The sequence below is a fragment of the Anas acuta genome, chromosome 2 (assembly GCF_963932015.1).
Source record: "Anas acuta chromosome 2, bAnaAcu1.1, whole genome shotgun sequence".
In the NCBI taxonomy this organism is placed as follows: Eukaryota; Metazoa; Chordata; class Aves; order Anseriformes; family Anatidae; genus Anas; species Anas acuta.
Window position 1 is genome coordinate 29,275,457 of NC_088980.1, and position 20,851 is coordinate 29,296,307.

At 39.3% G+C, this 20,851-nt stretch overlaps 1 protein-coding gene and 1 long non-coding RNA gene across 3 annotated transcripts in view; one reads left to right on the top strand and one right to left on the bottom strand.

Annotated features, from left to right (window-relative positions):
• SCIN (scinderin) overlaps nt 1-9,931 on the top strand; it is a 48,758-nt gene extending 38,827 nt beyond the window's left edge. For both annotated transcript variants that reach the window (XM_068674052.1, XM_068674051.1), the window contains exons 11-16: nt 2,815-2,985; nt 3,478-3,655; nt 4,148-4,269; nt 5,837-5,914; nt 7,278-7,338; nt 8,312-9,931. In XM_068674052.1, the coding sequence (XP_068530153.1) occupies nt 2,815-2,985; nt 3,478-3,655; nt 4,148-4,269; nt 5,837-5,914; nt 7,278-7,338; nt 8,312-8,445 (744 nt within the window). In that variant the 3' untranslated portion in view covers nt 8,446-9,931. The remainder of the gene's footprint in view (nt 1-2,814; nt 2,986-3,477; nt 3,656-4,147; nt 4,270-5,836; nt 5,915-7,277; nt 7,339-8,311) is intronic.
• Nucleotides 9,932-11,019: 1,088 nt separating this feature from the next.
• LOC137852378 (uncharacterized) lies at nt 11,020-14,504 on the bottom strand. Its single transcript, XR_011093787.1, has 3 exons — nt 13,819-14,504; nt 12,948-13,248; nt 11,020-12,568 (listed from the first exon to the last, which is right to left on the bottom strand). It is a non-coding gene; the product is annotated as an uncharacterized lncRNA (long non-coding RNA).
• Nucleotides 14,505-20,851: the final 6,347 nt, after the last annotated feature.

Here is a 20,851-nt window from a genome sequence, read left to right on the forward strand (position 1 = left end):
CACTTTGAAGCAGGTGTTTGACAGAGGAATAGCCATGTGTGCCTGCCTTTCTGTCTCCTTTTGATTATACAGGAAGCTGCAATGTTTAGCCTAGGCAAGACACCTGACTTACAGAGGACAAAAACTGGGAGAAATGAAAGCCACGTGAAAAGCCAGAGCAGGGGAACCAGACAGAACTGTGTCACAGGGTCTGGCTTGACCCAACTGTTGTGAGGAACATAACTTGGATTTTCCCATCCCATAGTGCCTTAAGCTCCACAAAGCAGGATACATATCTTCACTTGCAGAAAGGGTCTGTGCACTGGCTCTGAGGAGACCTTACAGCAGACTTCCAGTACCTATAGGAATCTACAACAAGGCAGGAAAGAGACTCTTTGTCAGGGAGTGTAGTGATAGGACAAGGGGTAATGGTTTTAAACTAAAAGAGGGGAGATTTAGATTATATATTATGAAGAAATTATTTACTGTGAGGGTGTTGAGTCAGTGGAACAGGCTGCCCAGAGAAGCTGGGGATACTCCATCCCTGGAGGTGTTCAAGGCCAGGTTGGATGGGACTTTGGGCAACCTGGTCTGGTGGGAGGTGTCCCTGCTCATGGCAGGGGGTCTAGGTGGTCTTTAAGGTCTCTTCTATGGTTCTATGACATTGGCAGGTAAAAGATGTGAGATAAGCTAGTCCTAGCATGACTGCTCTCCTTTCCTCCCTAGTGAGGAGGCATGTGTAGGGGAAGAGGTGGGAGGCCTCCTGTTTTCACACACAGGCCCAAGCAGGAAGATGACTAAGGGCAAGCAGGGATTTTCTAGGTACTAGAAGGTAATTCTGTACTTCCCATTCCTTAATTACCAAAGTAAGGGCTTCCCCCACCCACCAAGGTACAGTTAATTTAGATGGCAGATGATACCTTTAGCTATTAATTAGTTATGATTTATGATTGAAATCACATTAAGGAAGGATTAAAATATTCCCAGTTAATTATTCCTTGAAATATTCTTAACATATGTTCTATCTTTGGACAGAGTTCAGCACAATATGGTCGTTCCCCATACCCATGACCAATACTAATACTACAGAATTACTACAGCAAAAATAACATTACTACCAACAGCTGCACTAATAATAAGCTGTATTATGAAAGCTGAAGGACATCCATCGCACTGCAGTGGACATGATACTTAAAATTTTTTTAGTCTGAAGTGAATTTAATAATATATGTGTATGGATTACTTACATATGTGTAGATTTGTATGCATATGCATGCCTACCTAGAACATATTACCTATACTTAATATCTGTATAAGCATTATTTGAAAGGTTTAAACTATTCTATTTTTGCTCACTAGGTGGCACTACAGTACAAATTACTATTAAAAAGCTGTGACAGCATTTTTATTGCAGGAACATGTACATGTATGTTTCCCTCAGCATTTTTTTTTTTATTTTTTTTTCTTCCCCCTTCATTTGTAGAAATCCTGCCACAATTTCGCAGCTTAGAACCCACAAGTATACATGTTCTGGGGCATCCTTATCAGGCAATGTTACTAGTCTGACCAGCTGTGTGCTAGCTAGAAGCACTGCTTTTACTGCCAATGACCACCTGCTAGGCTGGAGCAGCCCTTCCTTCTTCAGCTCCTTTGCTTCCCACTGCCTCCAGCCTCACCAAGCAGTGCCCAAGGGCTGGCACTGGTGCTCTCCACTTCTCTGCTGGCTACACAGTATGCCTTTCTCCTTTCTTTCCTTCCCGGGAGTGATCCCCAGGAGTGGCTACAGAAAGGTGGGGACCTGCAGCCCTCTTGGTGGAAGGGGCCACAGAGACCCCGTTGTGCAGGCACTGGGTGGGGAGCGAGGGCTCAGTGACTCAGCTGCCCGCTCCCTGAGCTCTGCTGTCTGCAGCTGAATACAGCAGCATCTTCAGTGGGCTAGCATTGCCACATCTGGGTATTTTGCTCGGAAAGCAGAGCCAGAACAGCTCCACCCTGCACTGGTGCCTTCCTCTGCCTTTCTGGAAGGCAGTTTCCATTTATTTCCTATTCTCTTTCTCCCCAACCTTTCTCTTCTGTCATCCTCCCTTTTGTCATCATCTCATGAAAGATGCAAGTCACTTATTTCCTGTATAAAGCTAGGGGAACTTGGATAGGAAATCTATATATGGTGTAGCTTTTAGCAGTCACTTTTTTGTTTGCTTCAGTGGGAAAAATAAAGGATACTGTCATAAAGAAAGAACAAACAGTTGTATACAAATAACTTTTATGGCACATTTAACCTAAAAATAGCAGCTCAGTGTTCTTTGAGTTTGCAGTAATGTCTTTTGTATCTGTAATAGAAGCTCCTTTTTGTCATCTATATTATCCTCTGCAAGATAGATTTATGTTCATCTTTTCCATTCTATTACAGATAAATACACATAGAAATAGTAAAAAGGATGAATAACCAACCTCTTCTGCTTAAATACAAAGCCCCTAAACTTCCAAGCTATTTTAAGAGGAATTAAGTGGCACTATGAAACTCTATGAAATGACAGTTCTTTTGAAAAAGTGTAATTTTCTTATTGCAGTAGATAGCAGCCATTTTAATCAGCTAGACATGTTAGAAGTTTGAATTCTGTCTGTGTGTTAGAATGATTGACAAAAAATCTCACAAATACTATAACTTTACTGCGTCTGGAACTATATTTTTAAACCTTCTCAGTTTGCCACTTCTCATTCTCGCTAACATTCCTAGCTTTATTGGCTAACTTCCCCTATGTAATTCAACAAAGCCTAAAAATAATTACCTGTGTCCTTATGTTTCTTTTATTGCCTTTCTTTATCTACATACAGATTAGAGTCAGCCAAGGCAAAGAGCCTGCCCATTTACTGAGCTTGTTCAAAAATAAGCCACTTATTGTCTACAAGAATGGGACATCCAAGAAGGAAGGTCAGAAACCTGCTCCACCCACACGGCTCTTCCAAATCCGCAGGAACCTGATATCCATCACCAGGATTGCAGAGGTAAGGTCACCTGCTAAGTAAAAACAAATACTCCCAGTGGGAAATGATGTCGCTGCCATGATCCCCTCTATTTCTGTTGGGTAGTCACATCTGGTAGGAATGCAGAATCTAAATCCACTGCTCTATGTGACCAACCTATCTCAGAGATCAAAGAGAATACAGTTTAACTGGCTATGATCAATCTGTGGTTCAGAGGAAACTGTAGGAAAATGCGCAGTGAACAGTCAGCTGGCAAAGAACAGACAAGAAATCAGCATCCCTTATGAGACAGTCTTTCCAACTGCCAAATCATTTCAAGATCTGTCCTTCAAGTCAGTTCCCTATATCAAGAGAAGTACTTCTCTAATTTATGTCAGTATAAATCTAGGGAAAAATCAAATTCAAAAAGCATAGCTGATAAACATCTATCTATACATTTTATATAAGCATGCAAAATATAGATCACATTATTTGAAAAACAGAAGAATAAAACATTTTTTTTTCTTGATCTAGGTTGACGTTGATGCAGCGTCACTAAACTCCAATGACGTTTTTGTTCTGAAACTGCCAAACAATTCTGGCTACACCTGGACGGGAAAAGGAGCAAACAAAGAAGAAGAAGAAGGAGCTCAATACATTGCCAGTGTTCTTAAGTGCCAGACTACTAAGATTAATGAAGGCCAGGAACCAGGTTGGTATGAAACCATGCGGTTCTGAATGGGCAGCTGGGAATACACAGCACTGCATGGAAATACAGCCTAAACGTTTTTTACAATGATATAAGTTGTAGGCAAAACCATATGCTCACTATCTCACTTCGAAAATGTAAAAAACATTTTACCATGGACATCTATTCAGAATTGACTGAGGCACAAGTAGTGCAATGCCCTGGATGTCTCTAGGGCAGCAGCAGGAGCTGCAGAGGAGTGTGGTCCTTTCTTTACTCTGGGTGACTATGAGGGGAGAAAGAGATTGTTCTGTCTAGGACTGCTACAGGTGACAACCTTTATATTATTTTAACAAACTGGAGGAAGAACTGAAAGAAAATAACTGGAAGAACTGCTGTCTCATCTTTGAGACAGCAAAGAAGAGACTGGTCAGGGATTCTTGAAATAGTATCTAACAAGATAAACCATAAAATATCAAATCCACTGCAGAATAAATTATATATTATATATTTCAGAGGAATTCTGGAAAGTACTTGGAGGTAAAAAACAATATCAGACTTCATCACAGCTTTTGACAAAGGGTGAAGATCATCCCCCTCGCCTGTATGGTTGTTCTAATAAGACTGGCAGATTTATTGTAAGTGTGGATACTTTCCCTTCTCTTTAATTATATAATTTCTGGTATATTTTAGCTTGGGAATCATCAGACATTAAAGATGAATTTGGGGATCTGTCTTTTCTTTGTGTAGGTAGTAGTGCTTGGCAAGAGCTAGAGAGTTGAGGTTTGATGCGTCGAATCAATCCAAGTGCAGAGAAAAGACAGAAGAATAAATAGCAGAGATGTCTGCATAGCCTGCACTAGCCTGGGACTAGAGGCTTGCAGATGCAAGAAGCCAAAGCATTTGCTCAGTCAAAAGCAATTGTGTTTTTGCAGAGCATTGCCAGATCACTGTCATTTCTCTGAGAAAGTGCAGGTCAGTGCCTTGGCCCTTACATGCTTGATAGTGGTGGTGATGAAAAGAAATGTCCTGAGCCCTTGCCAAAAATCCTTAGCAGCCTGAAATTTTCCATAGAGATTTAGGACATGTAATTAATGCCTCTAGGTAGGAAGACTTATTTCCTTAGCATAAATACCTGGAGCTGTATGCTGGGTATTAAGTCAGTTCAGGCTTAATTGCTTACTGTATTCTGGAAGAGTAACACTGTGTCACTGTTTGACAAGGATGCACTAATTTTTAGGAGACATACTTGGCTACCTTCTCTGCCGTCTCCTCAAGAGACAGTCAATTCATTTGGAGAGGGATAAAACAAATAGGATCCTTTAATAAGGGCTTCAAAATCTTATAAATGTAGTAAGGCATATTCTTCTAGCAATCTTCTAGCACGTGCATTCTTCTAGCAAGCTTCTAAAACACTCCTGTGAAATACAATAATAGTAACAAGTCTCACTATAATAGCTTTCTGGGAGCTATGCACTTGTGTGGATTTTGTTTTAAATTCCCTCCAAATTCTGTGAAATTCCCTATCTCCTGTAGCATTTCTGTAGTAACTGAATCACCATTGTTAGAGTTCACCAGAACAGGTAGGTCAGATCACTCTGAAGTTCTGGACACCATAATGTGGTGGAGTGAAAAAAGGAATTACTTCTGCACCATATGATCCCAATACCTCTAGCGCTCCCATGTAACCAAGCATAGTCAAACCCTTGAAAGCCCTTCACAAGTAGCAAACTAACCATTAGCTAGCTACATTATTACATCTGCTGCTTATACAGATGAAAATTAAACTGCTTTCCTATGTACCTGGAAATCCGTGGAAGAAGCAAGCACTCCGTGCTTCCTTTAGGACTAATCCTCAATGGCTTAGTCAGCTATAATGTCCAATTTTCAAGTGACTGGAAAGCTTACTTAGATGTGTATTTCATCACTGAGCTCACCACTTCCAAATTGATGTTGTTTCTTTTCCTTATTGATGAATGCAAGCTGCATGAATATATCAGCTATAAGATTGATTTAGGTAGTTTGGTACAAGTTGCACTATGGAAATTTCCCTGTCCCTTCCTTCTAGCAGACCTCAGTCCCAATTTACAATAGTCACAATTTCAGTTATCCCTTTAATAAAATCTTTGGTTTGTCTAAAATCAGAATACCTTGAGAAATTGTTAAAGCAAAGGCAAAAAATACTCACCATAGTATCCTTTTTAGATTGAGGAGGTCCCAGGCGAATTCACTCAGGATGACTTGGCTGAAGATGATGTCATGTTGCTGGATACTTGGGAACAGGTAAACTTCACCTTTTTTTTTTTTTTTTTGTGATAACAAGAATTTATTCTTAACAAATTAGAATGTAAGATGGGAGGAAAAATCACCTTTGTGAAAATGAAAGAGGTTTTGTTTTCCTTAAATTATACCATCAGGAGCTATATTTTCTGAGCTATACGATGCTCAAGTGTGAACATATATGATTGAATTTCCAAGTGTAATGTGACACCGTGGCAGATATTTTCCATTAAAACCAATGGAGACTGCAAGAGTATAAGCCCCAGCTTTGTTCTGAAATGTTCCTGATAATGTTCTTGACTTTATCTCTAATATTTATTAATTTTAAGAAAGAATGTTATTGCAAAAAACGTATGCAGAAACCACAAAATCAGAGTAGTAGTAGCTCCTATAAAAATCTTATTAGAGAAGGGGACAAACGCTAGACCTTTACACAAATTTCTTCAGAAGAACTGGCTGGAGGGTATTAGAAATAATCTATTTCTAGATTATTTCCATCCATCATTTTGCCAGGTTCACAGAAAACTGAAAATGTTGAGAACTTTTCAGATGACAAACAAATTTAGGTGTGCTTTCAGCACTCACAATATTTCTCACAGTATATTCTCTCTACTCTTTCTCTGCCACTGGAAAGGGGGAGAAGACCACAGATCCCATGTTTTGTCTGTCTTCTTCAGCCTAACTCCCAGCAAAAGAAGGCTGAGACTTTAGGAAATGAGAAGGAATGTCCAAGACCCATTCAAGAAGGAGCAGGGAGGGAAGGCAGTATTAAGAGATGGGTGAAGAAGGTGTTCGGACATACTGACTCAGATATGAATGAAAGAAATCTGGAAAATGGAGTTAGTTTCCAAAAGAATTCTTGACAGGGAAAAAAAAAAAAAAAAGCGGGGAATGCAGGTTGAGGCTCTGGCTGTTGGATTATTCAGTGGAGTATTCAGTTACCCTGCATAGCATGGGCCACAAGGCACAAGTGTTGGTGCATACTCAGAGCTCGATCCAGAGACAGCTCCTGTTCAGTGTTTTTACCTACACCTAAAGAGCAATTTTCTTGCAAGCGTGTAAAATATAACCGTGGAAAAGGTAATTAGAGTCCCCTTCATCCAAGTCCATGAAGTCCAGCCATCCAGTGTCAATAGAGTGGTGAAATTTTTTGTATAGAACTAGTCTCTAGCAAAGGAGGAAAAACAAACAAACAAAAAAAACCACACCACTAACTGTGGCTTATGAAAGCTGTGCATCTCTGCAGTACTTTCATAACATAAATTCTTTCTCCTAGTGGAATCAACTGTTTTGTAGTTTGTTGCCTGCTGCACAAAACACCCTTATAACAATGTGGGAACTAAATTGTTCTCTCCTCTATTTGCAGATTTTTGTCTGGATTGGAAAAGATGCTAATGAAACTGAACGACAGGAATCCGTGAAATCTGGTAAATCAAATCAATTTGATGGAATTCCAAGTGAAGAAACATCAGCAGTATTTAAATAAATGAAAAGATGTTGTAGAAGAAATTTAGTTATTTTTACAGTGTTGTTTAAAAGGCCTATAGGGCTTATTAGGATTTAATCCTGGATAAGATTATTTTTCTTTGAAATATGACTTAAAATTCATTGTATCTTTATTATCTGTAAGTTTATGAAAAGAATTAATCAACAGAGCATTAAAAGGCTGCAGAGCTTTTTAAGGAGTATATAAAAGATCTCTACGAAAAGAAATTGCACTAGGAATAGGAATTTTAAAGGTGATAACTGCTGACTTGCACCCTACACTAATATATGTAGTCCAAGGAATGCCAACAAAACCCCTAATCCTTGTATTGCCACATTTCACTGAGTTAAACTTGGAGGAGGAAATTCCAATTGCAGAACAAATCAAGACAGTTTACTTGGAAGTCTCCCCCTTGAAAAATCCTGGGTCATCTTTAGCGCCATTTCATATAGCTGAGCCTTCCTGATGAAGTTCCTGCTAAAAATGCTTGCAGGCATTTCCCCAGAGCAGCTAAGGTTACCTAGCTGCATTTCTGACAGGCACTGATGTCACATTGAGACGCTGAGGGAAACTATACGGAATGCAGCTATGAGGCTTTTACGTGGGAAAAAATGGGACTGAAGCCTGTGCATTTGCACTGCACCAGCAAATGCCTTCTCCTGGTCAAAAGCCAAAACATGTCTGTATGGCAATAGTCTGACCAGAGTAACAATCATTGTATTAATCTGGTGGAAAATTATTTCACTGGCAGCTGAATTAGCAATTACTCGATCATTTCATTGCCTTTGAAATAATTTAATTGAATACTTTATTATTATAGCCCTGGGTTCTTTCACTGGGGCTTTTAATGTATTTTTTTATGCCAGAGGAATGAACTAATATTTTACATGTTTTATTTCCCCTCTGTTTTTTAGCCAAACGCTATATTGAAACAGATCCTTCTGGCAGAGATAAGGGGACCCCCATCGTTATTGTGAAGCAGGGGTATGAGCCCCCAACATTCACTGGCTGGTTCCTGGCTTGGGACTACAACAAATGGAAAAACTGACGTATCCGAGAAAGCTTCAGTTTCAAGCCAAAGAGTGATGAGAGAACATCTATTTTCTAGTATTTTTAAGCATAAGCTTATGCAACGATATGATGCAGCTGTTGTTACCCTTGCCCAAGCTTTTCTATGAATAACTTAGAAAATCTCAGCACCGGAAAGGCTAAATGATAATTATGAACTTGACAAATGAGGTAGGTGGGGCTACATGTGGAAAATATGGAAAGTGCTACCATACTTTGTTTAATCAATGAGTTCTTCACACAGAAGCTGTGGATCAGTCACTGTGCTAAAATCGGCACATAATGGGCACATAATATTCTGCCTTCACTTAAAAATGGAAACTAATGCCAAAGAAATTCTTTTACATTAAGGTCAGCATAATTTTGTGCAGAATTTGGCCTGATGAAGAACTAAATCTATATCTCATGTAAAATTTCAGATGCACCCAGAGTGGGAGCTTTGTCTTGCAGGGGGCAGATAAGAGATGAGTATTTCAACAAAGCTGTTCTTAACATGTTTGTTTGCTCTTCTTGGTCTAGTTAGTAAAGTTTGAGCTTTGAACAGTATGTTTGTAAGAATACGAAATCAACAGAGTTATTAATAGCTTTCTTAAGATTTCTCTATGTGAACCAGCCTCTAGCTCCAGATCTTTTTAACTGAAGCTTTTAAACACATTCTAGGGCACTACTGTTTTTAAGTGGAAGCAGCAGTAACAGCTTTAAAAATACTTACTCTGCCTTAACCAGGCTGCACTTAAGCCATACTTTGTCCTGGTTGCCTTACTCAGCAGTACTGTTTTTTTCTGGCATGGAAAATGCTAGAAAATGCTTGTACATTGTCAGGTACAAGATGTGTTTTTAACTCATTTTCTACAGATCTCAGTCAAACATCAGCAAAGAAACACCTTGTTTCAGTAACATTCCACATCCTGGAAATTTGGAGTACTAGTAAGCACCACATAACAAGGCCTTATCCTTTTCTCTGTTATTTCAATTTTTTTTGTTTTTATTCTGGTGAATTTAAGAGTACATTTTCAAAGTGTATCATTATTATTATTATTATTATTATTATTATTTGTAGGTTATCCAGAAAAGTCTCCTTAAAAGCACTGGGAAAAATTCTGCTACAAATTTTAGCACTGCTTTGAGCACTTATCCTATAATGCTTGTTTTAAACAATTTGTACAGCTGTAAATCATGTCAGTGTGGCTTTTTAATGAACGCTTTTCAACTCTTTTATTGTTCTCATAAGTTAGTTTGGAAAATGAAATTTTAGTCATTTTTGTATTTTTTACTATGATTGTGATTTTGAATCTGAGTTATGCAAAAGAGTGAATTTAGTCTGAGCTCATATCAGTGACAAAAGAATGGAGAAGCTAATAGATTAATTCTGGGAGCTTTAAACATTTGTTTAAATTTCTCCTTAAATAACTGGGCTGTATCTGAATGTCATTTCATTCAAAATAAAATTACAAAACAGTATTGTATATACAGAGCTGATTTTCTTACCCCTGGCATGTTGTTGCTCAGTGAGTCCACTGATGTCTAGAAAACCTTCTTAAAAACAAACAAACAAAAAAAGCAGTAGATACCTTCCTCTTTAGACGGACAATGCAATGATAAATTGTGTGTGTGTGTGTTTGGTTTTTACTTTGAAGACGTTTTACCCAATGGAGAGTTAACTCTTCACACCAATTCTAAAGTTACAAAGCCATATGAAAATGAAAGAACTGGGTACTTATTAGCCTATTATTTCATCCTGAAGGAAAGCTACCACTGCTGTTATTAAATTCTTTTTGGCTTTACAATTTCCTGCTTGCAGAAATGATCCACTACAGGAATGATATTTTAATCAATAATAGGAAATGGTTCTAAGCTTGTTTTTAAAGCATAGGTCTTGCTTTTTATTTTTATGGGAATAGAAGAAGAGATGTCGTCCTTTTGCTGGAAGGAGCACAAAGATGTATTCAGCTAGTCAGCTCATACACTTCATACAGCCACCAAGCAGTCTGTGATTATCTCATGGTTGTCTTTGACACATGCATATGATTATTTCTGAAAAATAACAGTTATAGTAGCTCCTTAACCAAGGATTAGACAAGATTTACGCTGGTTGTATATCAACATTTCACAGAACAGTGAGAGCTCTGAACCCTACGCAGGCTGTCAGCACATCCTGCAGCCCTATGAAAGCCTGTTTTCAGTTCCCTTAGACAAGACAGAGAAGCTTTTGTGGTCTACTGGCCTAGGCATTTTATTCTACAATAGATTGTCCTGGCACATTGATTGCTGATGTTGAGAAGAGAGAGCTCATTGAGAGCTCATAACTGAACAAAGTTTGTGATTGTGCTTTAAGAACAAGAGCTGCTAGCAACATTGTTCTTGGGTTTACTTCCTAGTGAGAATGTTTATTTTTTCGTCTATATACACATGTGCAGTAGAGACAACGATTTCTTTCTTTCCTTCTCTCTGTCTTGGAAGAAGACTGCGCTGTGACTGCTTGGAAATATTCAAGATTAAATTGTTTTCAAGAAAATATTTATGCACATAACTTTATGAATACATGTCAAATTTATTGGTCTTATTTTCAGAATAGAAAAAATGTGCAGGTGTATGCAGTGAAGTTAATTCAAGAATAAGCTGTATCTTGCATTATTATCAAACAGCAATAATGTTTGCAGTCTACTTGTAATAGCAAAATTAGATACTGAGTTAGCAGTTTCATTAGGCTACCGAAGTATGTTCTGTTGGTCAAAAATACACCATCATTTTTATGCTTAATACAGTTTCATAACAGCAGAAAGATAATGTTATGAATCCTCAGAGTAAATAGGACACTATAATATTATATGCAATATTAGAAATTTACATACAATAGCGTAGTCTTAGAATATAACTCCAGATTGTACACCGGCGAGGAGCCAGCTTTTGGAATCACTGCTCTAAATACCCGTTTTGACTCACAGTACTCTATAGCAACAGATCTGCTGTAAGTGATCGTTCAATTGAATTTAGCCACAGCTAGTATTATAGTTTGATCTCTTGCCAGTTCAGCCTCACATGGGCCTCACCTGAAACAAGAAAATTATAACAATGGTAGAGATCGATCCCACGATTGTGGTATTGTCCCTCAGAGAAGAACTAAGGAATCATATAGCAAGTATGTTGCTCACAGCAGGAGGTGCTCTCAGACACAGGGACAGTTCTTGTTACAAACCCCTTACTCTGTGATCTTCTTGTAGTCTTCATGTTTGCAGGTTCTAAACAGGCTAAAAAAAAACATCAAGCCTGCTATGTTCCATGGACTGAAGTTGTTCTTGAGAGTCACTTCTGTAGAGGAAAGCTTGAAAACAAAACAAAACAAACAAACAAACTAAAAATAAAATAAAGCAAACTTTACTTTAGAATGAAACTGCTTCCTAAGCACACCACTGTAGTCAGGACTTTATGGCTTAATTGAGCCATGTGTAAGTATATGAAACAAAGAAATTATTATTATCTCATAAAACCAAAGGTAGTTTATAGTTTAACATGCTGGCTTTACAAATACTAGCTTTTTCTTTTTTAAAGACAGTAATTTTGTCTTTAGACAAAGAAATAACACACTTTTTCCTTCTTATGGCTAGAACTTTTGCTGCTAAAATTAAAGGAACCTCTGATTTCATTGGAGCACAATCAGCTCTTTAATTTACTGCACGTCCTTCATGTCTCATTACATCCTCTCTAGACTGGCCTGAACTTACTTTGACCTGCTCTGCCTATTGACACATTAACTTCTGCTGAAGATCAATAAACTGTGCTCACAGCAGTTAAAGCTTCCCTGGTGTAAGAGGAGGTAAGGCTGGCCAAGGGGAATCAGGAAGCACACCATGCCACAAAGGTAGCAGATGACTGCTCAGGCCCTCCTCTTGGTGACATCAAGCCAAATAAGTAGATAAGTAAATCTCCTTCCTTCCAGAACTGCAGTTACAAGAAACTGCCCACACCAAGCTTCTTCCTAACCTCATCCCCACTTGCACCCTGCACGTGCTCTCTCCACAGACAGAGCTGTAAAAGTACTGAGAGTACAATTTTGCTTCTTCCAGCACCGTATTTAGTCAGTCAGCCGTGACACGTGGGCCTGCCTGAAAACAAAACAAAAGGATCAGGTGAATACATTAATCTTTATTGCTGGTATGACTACAGGTCCTGTGCTCAGTAAACAAGCGGATGCTTCAAAAAATGATCTGGGTGGGAGCAGGCAGGGCCAGTGAAGGTGTGTGACATTTGTTTGGGAATGTACGAGGAAGTAGCAAGGCTGGGACAACGTGAACAGTACCCGACAGCAACACCCTGAGATAGGCACATTTGCTTTCACATCAGCAATGCTTTGACTATGCTAACATCTCTTGACTAGTTATAGATGAACACAGCTCCCTCCACTGCCTTTTAATAGATTTCACAGGAATTGAAAGCATCACCATCGAGGTTGGATGCAATAAGGTGATTTTTAGCATCATTTACCTGACATTTGACTGTGCTTTGTCTGTCTGATGTCCTTCCTACAGTAGAACCAACTACAGCAACAATCCTGATTAAAACAGATCATTGCTAGGAGGAACTTAAGGCAAATTCTGCTCTGGGCTTAGGTTTTCACAGATGTGGTTCAGAAATATCGCAGATTTCCTGTAACAGGCCAGGCTGGGCAGCTGATTTCCATTTCACCAGCTGAACAGGGCTGTGGCTGTCTTTGTTGGTGCCAAAGATTGCTGCCCTTGTCACCAGCTAGCTGCTCTCCGTCTGGACTTCAGCAACAAGTTAGTCACTGTGGCAGGGAGAAGAGAAAGGAGTGGCAGTGAGTGCCTTATCAGCAAAGATGACAGATAAGAGGCATACTCTAACAATCCCATTTCCTTACTGAATGGTCCCAATCCTGAGTAGATAACTGGCCTTATGATGCCAAACTCTGCCCCATTTGAACATTTGCAGATGCACTACAGCATCCATTACCTAACTACCCAAGCCATGAAAACCTTTCTCGAAGTGCTGCCCAGCTGTGTTTTACTCTCCTGCCATCTGGGGAGAGAGAGATCTTAGCAATAGCCAAAAAGTGCTCAACCAACACTCTTAATATTTTTTTTAATCAATTGTCGACCTTAGAAAGCATACTCATGAGCCTTTAATGTACCCAAAGCTCCAGGTGACTTTTTCTAAGACTGTGTGAAGAAAAGTGACCAAAAATTGTCCCACATTTAAAACAGCAGACAAGGACTCTGATAACGTGCGTTCCTTGTGTAACCTGGAGTAAATTACTCCATTTCTATGCTTCAATTCTCCACCTATTAAATGAGGATTTCTTCCATCCTTTTGCTGTTTATTTAAGCTGCACTTTTACCATGTGTTTGTACGATGCTTGAGCTGGTGGAGTCAGTTCTCAGCGCTGTCATCCTGTGTGTACTGATCATAATCCAGACAGCTGCCAGGGTTATTAGTGCCAAGCAGCACAGCCTTGCTCAGAGCAAGAATAGATGACAAGGCAAGTAGGATGCTGGCCCCTGGAGACTTCTCTACACTGCTGAAATACCAGTGCACCAATGCTGATGCTAGGGCAGCAGAGAAAGGGCTGGAGCTAGCTCAACTGAGACGTAAAGACTTTATGATCTAAACCAATACAAGCAAAAACATAAAACCTTAGCAGCATAGCTTAGGGTTGCTTTGTTAGAGCAGTCTTTAAGTGATGACTGTAGGCACACCTGTATAAGGTCCATACGAATCCCTCTCCAGATAGGGAGCAGCTGCTCTGGGAAAGGTAAGTGTGAGCAGAAGACAAGGCTCAGCTGTGTTTACAAACAAAGAGCAAAATGTTTAGGCTCCTCTTTACTCTGACATGCGTAGTGAGAACGTTTGCTTTTGGCAGGTCAATTTTGCTGCTGCTGTTGGTAAAGCCCAAAGGTCTGTCTGAAGTGCAGATCATTTGGTTTCTGACAAGTGGCATTTTCTGGGCTACTAAAAAACCTGTAGTTGTTGATAATTTACTTGGTCTTTCTTGTTTTACTACTGAATTACACTGAGAAACCAGAATCTGGTGACATGACTTCAGAGCGTTGAGGGATCCTGTCTACTATAAAGTGTATGAACCGAAAGGACCAAAAAGTGTCTGCTAACTACAAACACAAGGATTAAGATAACTGCTGAATATCTCGTTCATTTGAGACCTTGGTTTTGCATTTTAAGGGTATCTCCACCATTGTAACTTCTGCTGGCTGCTTCTGCTACTGGTTTCACATAAAAGGGAGGATTTCGTGGTTCTGTAACAATGAAAGCTTGGAGCTGGGGAGTCCACAGTGACTGCAAATGGTTCTTGTTTTATTTCCACTCTGAATTACCACAGGTCTGAAAAGTGCAGGGAGATGTATACGCTTTATGTGCTAGACTGCTGGGCCTTCAGTCAACTCTCAGCAAAGGACCCAGAGATCAATGATTGGGAGGGAGTACAGCATTGCTCATTTAAAAAAAAAAAAAAAAACTTTCTGTGGATTTGTGGTGAGATGAAAGACTGGGCAGGTGTCAGCATCCCTAAACAAAAGGGCTGGGCCCTGAAGTGAGACTTGGCAGGTAGGATCTCTAAGACTTAATAATAGGCTTTAGCAGAAAGATCTACAGTTTCAGAGACCTTCCACCATTAAAATGGGAGGAAGGGATGCAAGGATTTGTTCTCTTTAAAGCTCTCTGATACTTCCTTTGAAGATTCAGATTGGGCTTGTATGTATTCATGTGCTGTATGCATCATACATCTATCATATGTCTCTTTATATGAAATCCAAAGAATTCCAAGCATGAAGAACTCCCTCAATTCATGTCTGTTTTTTTTTGTTTGTTTGTTTGTTTTGTTTTGTTTTTGTTTTTCTCCTTATGCAGAGAGGTATTACTTATTTTCCTTTTATATCCTGACAGTAGAGAGGCCTCAAATGGAAAAAGCAAATTGAAAATAGATTTCTATACATCCTTATAGCATCCTGCTGCTGCTTCTGCTTCCAAGACTTCTACTTGGACTCTTCCTAATCTTCTGTGTCCCACCCTGGTAGAGGTGTAGAGGAAGAACTCCAAAGCCAAGAGGGAAACCAGGGATCTTGCCCTTACAGAACTCCAAATTACTGGCTCCTACAGTATTGTCTCTATCTGCTCTCTCCACTTAACACGACAATTAAAATCTCAGCTAAACAATGTGTTCCTCCCTGAAGGTGTGTATCTGCCTGCCTTCCTTTGCTTAAAGCCTGTTAAGTAGTGTGGCATGGCTGTGAGAGCCAGAACAGCGGAAACCTACATGCTGATAAATGGCTGTGATGTCAACATAAGGCACAGAAATGTTTGTATTTAAAAATCAATATTTCAGCAGGTTTCTACATAAGTAGAGTTTTCAACTATGGTGGCAACAGCTGTAAGGTGCCAGATTCTTTGAAAGACTTCTACTCTTTGTCAGTGCTATGAAACTGGAACACACAACGTGATTCGTTTGAATTGTATTCTCTGTGAGATGAAAGTAAAAAAGATTTTGCAGAGACAGCTTTTACAAGGTCTTCAAAGTGAGTTTACTGTTGTTTTCATCCAAGAATTGAAACCTTGGAGCATGAAAGCTTTCTGCCCAGCATACCTATGCTCAGCTTTCAAATCAATTTTCAACTGACTTAGCTTTTAAATTTAGCAGCAAATGGTAGGCCCAACCTTGCATTCAATTGAGTAATTTTGAGATTTACTGCTAAAAAAAAATAATGAAAGACATAGTGACCTGATAAGACTGCAAAATTCTTGAGTACAGACAAGCAATGAGTTGAAATTACTGCTCCCCACCCACGCAATGTTTGCCTTCCCTGAAACCATGTCCTTTAATCCTCCTCTCTTCTTTTGTTTGTTTCTTCTTCCTTTTTTTCACCTAAGCATAATGGAAGCTTATGAGCACCCTAGGCTAAGGGCTGGTTTTACTTTCACAACACTTATAGCACACAATAAACTCTGATCTCTCAGGAGAACTCTTAAGTGTTGTGATTTAGAAGAATATCTATGTTTTTAGCTGAAGTGTAAGAAACCGCAGTATCAGATGTCCACTGTGTCTCCAGGTCAGAAACTGAGACCTTTATACAGCAGTTTCGGTCAGTTGGTGAAACTGACAATGATCCTGGGAAAAGGACTCCTTTTGTTGCACGGAAACTTTGCAGTTCTTATCACCTGCAGCCAAAAAAAAAACCTCCTTGGGGTTGAGAAAAACCCAGTCTTGAATGCTTAGCTCTGGTCCACATTCTTCAGGCTGAACTGTGACTTTAAGGCTAGCAAAGCAAAGGGAGTATTCGTGCTCTCTCTTCCCCCCATGAAGCTGATTTTTAACACCTTTCTGATTGAAAACACTATTTAATATATTGGTTAAAATCCAAACTTGTTCAGAGGATGGACGCAACTGCCATACACCTGCAGAAGCTGTAAACTTGTACTGCTGCTACTGCATCATGGCTTGTATGTGTTGCACTTTGTTTAAAGCTGTTGGGTTGGAAGAGGGAAAGGACAAAGAGGTCTTGGTGCAGAGCTCCTGGAAATCCTCATCCCCAATGAATCTGCAAATGAAAAGCCAGGCAGAAGTCTGTCCTTCCTTGCAAGTGGTGAATCAGGCCACGTATCATTCTGTGTGCAAATGTATGTTTACAGATATATTTCACTTGCCTAGATTCAGTGTTTTCACTTGTGTTATCCATTGACTAAGAGAGGCACAGATCTGCCTGGTGATGCAGTGAAAACTTTTGTGCGAATGGCTCACAGCTACATGTATAGCGCTAAAATGAAGTGACCAGGAAAAACCTGTGGCAGGAAATGAAGCAAGCACTGTGGTGGGTCAGGCTAGCGGGCTGCTCATAGAAAGCTGATACGGTCCATTGAGCATCTGAGGTTTACAAAACACCAAGTTGATTCATCTGTTAAAGCATCTATTGTGCTGTTTATATTCAGGAACACTTTTAATCCATTAATACATGTATGTCATTAAAGAAATTAGGACTATAGATAGTTATCAGTTTGAAATTCACAATAAATTTTTGTCTCCTTTAACAAATTAAAGCCAACAAACACACTGTACCTAGGGAGCCACTTGGTCTTTCTTTTTTTTACTTGTCTAAGAAAAAGATGCTTTCAGAATGTCAGAATAGCTTGACCCCATATATATTTTTCTCTAGATGACCAGGGATTATTAGGAGCACTAGTAAGCTCCTATCGTTAGGAGCACTGGTAAAGCACAAAGCAGGGGTTGGAGAACATGAAACAAATTGTTTTTGCTCTATTTCATTGTCTCAGTTGTGATTTATATTAGCTGTTGCCTCTGAACACCAAGCTTAGGAAGCTGCAACGTTATCACTACATTACCTACAACATTACACACTGAAGCAGAAATTTTTTGAAAGCCCTCCTGGGAATTTAGGCGTATCTCCCATAACGTTTTATTTCCATACACTGTAATCTCTATGTTGTCTTTTTTTCTATTGCTGCTATGTCTGTTTAGGAGAAAAACTGAATTTCCACTTCAAGATGTGCACTTAGCTTGATTTCCAGTTATTGCAGGTCAACAGCTGGCTTGTTTTCATAGTGGCCCCTGTGCACTGGATTTCCATCTCTGTGTGTCCTTTTGGACATAGGCAGTACCAGAAAGACAAAGCATATCTTTCAAATAAGTAACTCTTGCAAGTGGATGGGTTATTGGGGAATAACTGGCTGAATTTACTGTTTCATGCCACAAGCTACCACTGAGTGGTACCTGCCCAAACCATGAGGCTCTGCGTGCCTTTTTGGCTTGACTCCCTACAGAAACAGCCTTATGTAACGGTATACAGCATGTGTATGTTTGTATGTCTAGTCTCACGTACTTTATGAGAAGTACTAGCTAAACTATGTCTTAACAGAGACATTGATGTCTTGAAGACAGATTTCTACAAACTTTGTGAAAATTCATAGTTTGCATCCATAAGTGCCCTGTGCTCAAACTGGGTAAGAAACTAGTGAAGTCAGAGGAACAAAACCCTTTCACAGCATCAGTCTTGAAAAGCCTTGATCAGAACTCCCATCTCTTTCTCCACTACAGTGAATCAACTGAAATCTAAATTCACAGGAAAATAAGCCTTTGGTTCTGCTGTTCAAAGTGTGTGTTTGCCCCATCTTGCATAATTCCTGCAAATCTCACCACCCTTATAAATGTTATATAGTGCTAAATACTCAGAGTTCTTCAGAAAAAGCAAAACTTTAATTGCACTTTGCTGTTTAGCTCTCTTCATTGCTGCTCAGTGCTAGTAACATCACTAAGTTAACAGTAGGATCTGGTTTACTACAGGTATCTCAGGTATTAGTTTGGAGTGGGGGAAATACCTTCATGTATTAAATTTAGCTATACAGGAACAGAATAAAGCAGATACTGCCCTTCTGTCTGAAATTGTAGTACTTTCAATCTGCCTGCAAAAGTGCATCCATTATATTAAAGCAATTTGTTTAAAAGTTGTGCAACCCTCTTCAAATGAAGCATTGTGAGGAGATGGCAGCTTAGAGCAAAATCTCAACTTGAGAGGATTTAAAACAGAATCACTCTCACATACAAAAAAGCTATGAAGTGCCCATAGCTTTTGTGGGGAGGAAAATATTGGGGGAAAAATAAATCTCTTGGAACCAGTGCTGTAACTGACAATGTTTTCACTCAGTAGCCCCTTGCTGCCAGCAAAAGAGCTTCTTTAACTCAAGTCAGTAGTTCTAGGGGGAAAAATGGTGTCAGAAACTCAGGGTGAAGAAACTTGTTGCTGTGGTGAATATAAGTGCAGATGTGTCCTATTAGTATAAATGTGCAAGCCAAGGATGTAATGCTCGTATATAATATCACACATAGAACAGTCTTTTGAATTTCTCATGGTCTCACCTTGCGTACTGAAGGGTTAAGGTAGGAGGCATTTTTTTAATTTAATAAATAAATGTTTTTGCTGGTGTTTTTGTTGTTGTTTTTTGTTAGAGGCAGCTGCTTTGTGAAGTAGGGGCAAGGAGACTGATAACCAGGGGTAAATGCAACAGTAATGCTTGCTTAAATTACCTCATAACTAGCTTCATGTCTGGGTTTGGATTTTGTCATTATAATCTTTGCATAGTGCAAACACGGAATCTATGCCTAACTGCTAATTATGTGCTGCCATTAAATGAAAAATTAGTATGTTAGAGTTTTGTGAAACAAACCTGTTAAACGGAGATGCTGCTGTGGAAATGGCCGTTGTGCTGTGTTCCACCTGACCTCAGGAGGAAGGCACACGACAAATCTGCGGCTGTACACATGGAGAGAGGCAAGGAGGTACTCTGTGCTCCACAGACCTGGAGTCTCTGCTGTTAGAACCGTCCTGTCAGACGGTGAAGTAAAAAAATCTACAGAATTTGGAAGATGGCGATTATAACTCAGCCACCGTGAGACAAAACACTTGCTCATGCAGACTATAGGCATTTATGAACTAGTACTGCTGCTTTTTCAACTAACACACCTAAGAAGCATTCAACATACAACTCAGTGCAACTGTCAGTATCAAGCACGTCTTGTTTGTTAGCCAGCTACATGGCATGATGTTTATTTATGAAAAGGAAAGCAGTAAAATGTAAATGTTAGGCTTCATGCGAAGGTACGTATGAAAGGCGAATAGATTTAATTAACTGGTCTAATCAGAGTGGTAACTTTAACACACAGCAATCTCATCTCCTGCTGCTTGAAGCTTTGTTATTTATTGTGAAGAAATAAATTAGATTTTCTACCACCAACTACTTTTTAATAATCACAGCAAAATAATTCATGCAGCTTGCGAGTTATCATAAAAACATTCAGCAGACAAAGGAAAGATGACAAAAAGCTTCTTTGCACAAAACATTTTGTATGTCAACTTAAGAGATGGTTTTAAGAGCAAAACTTCACGTCTTGCAATTTGTCAGCAATTTCATTGTTGCTGTTGATTTTCAAGAGGGTTCTCAAATTCAAAATAATAAAAGTGCTGGAGTATTTTAGGTGGGAACTCATCTTCTTGCAGAAACAATGTCGCCTCAAAACAATAGTTTTTAGTTATAATGTTAGATTTAGCATATAATAGAGGAGAAATAGCTTCAATTTTTGAATGTAAACAACTAAGCTACAATTGTAAAACATTATTTTGCACCCTAGCCTAGGCCTGTCATGTCATTATACTGAAGTGCAATTGATTTTCTTGTATACACATTGAGAAATCTGCTTGGTTTCCACATGGAGCAGTGAGAATTCACTCTGTGAGGCCGTTAACATGTCTCTTTCATGCAGACAGGGGTGTTGGCATCCCATTACTAGATGGCAGCTATAGATAGCCGGCAGCACAGCCCTTGCAATAACATCATTCTAGCAACTTCATTCGTCT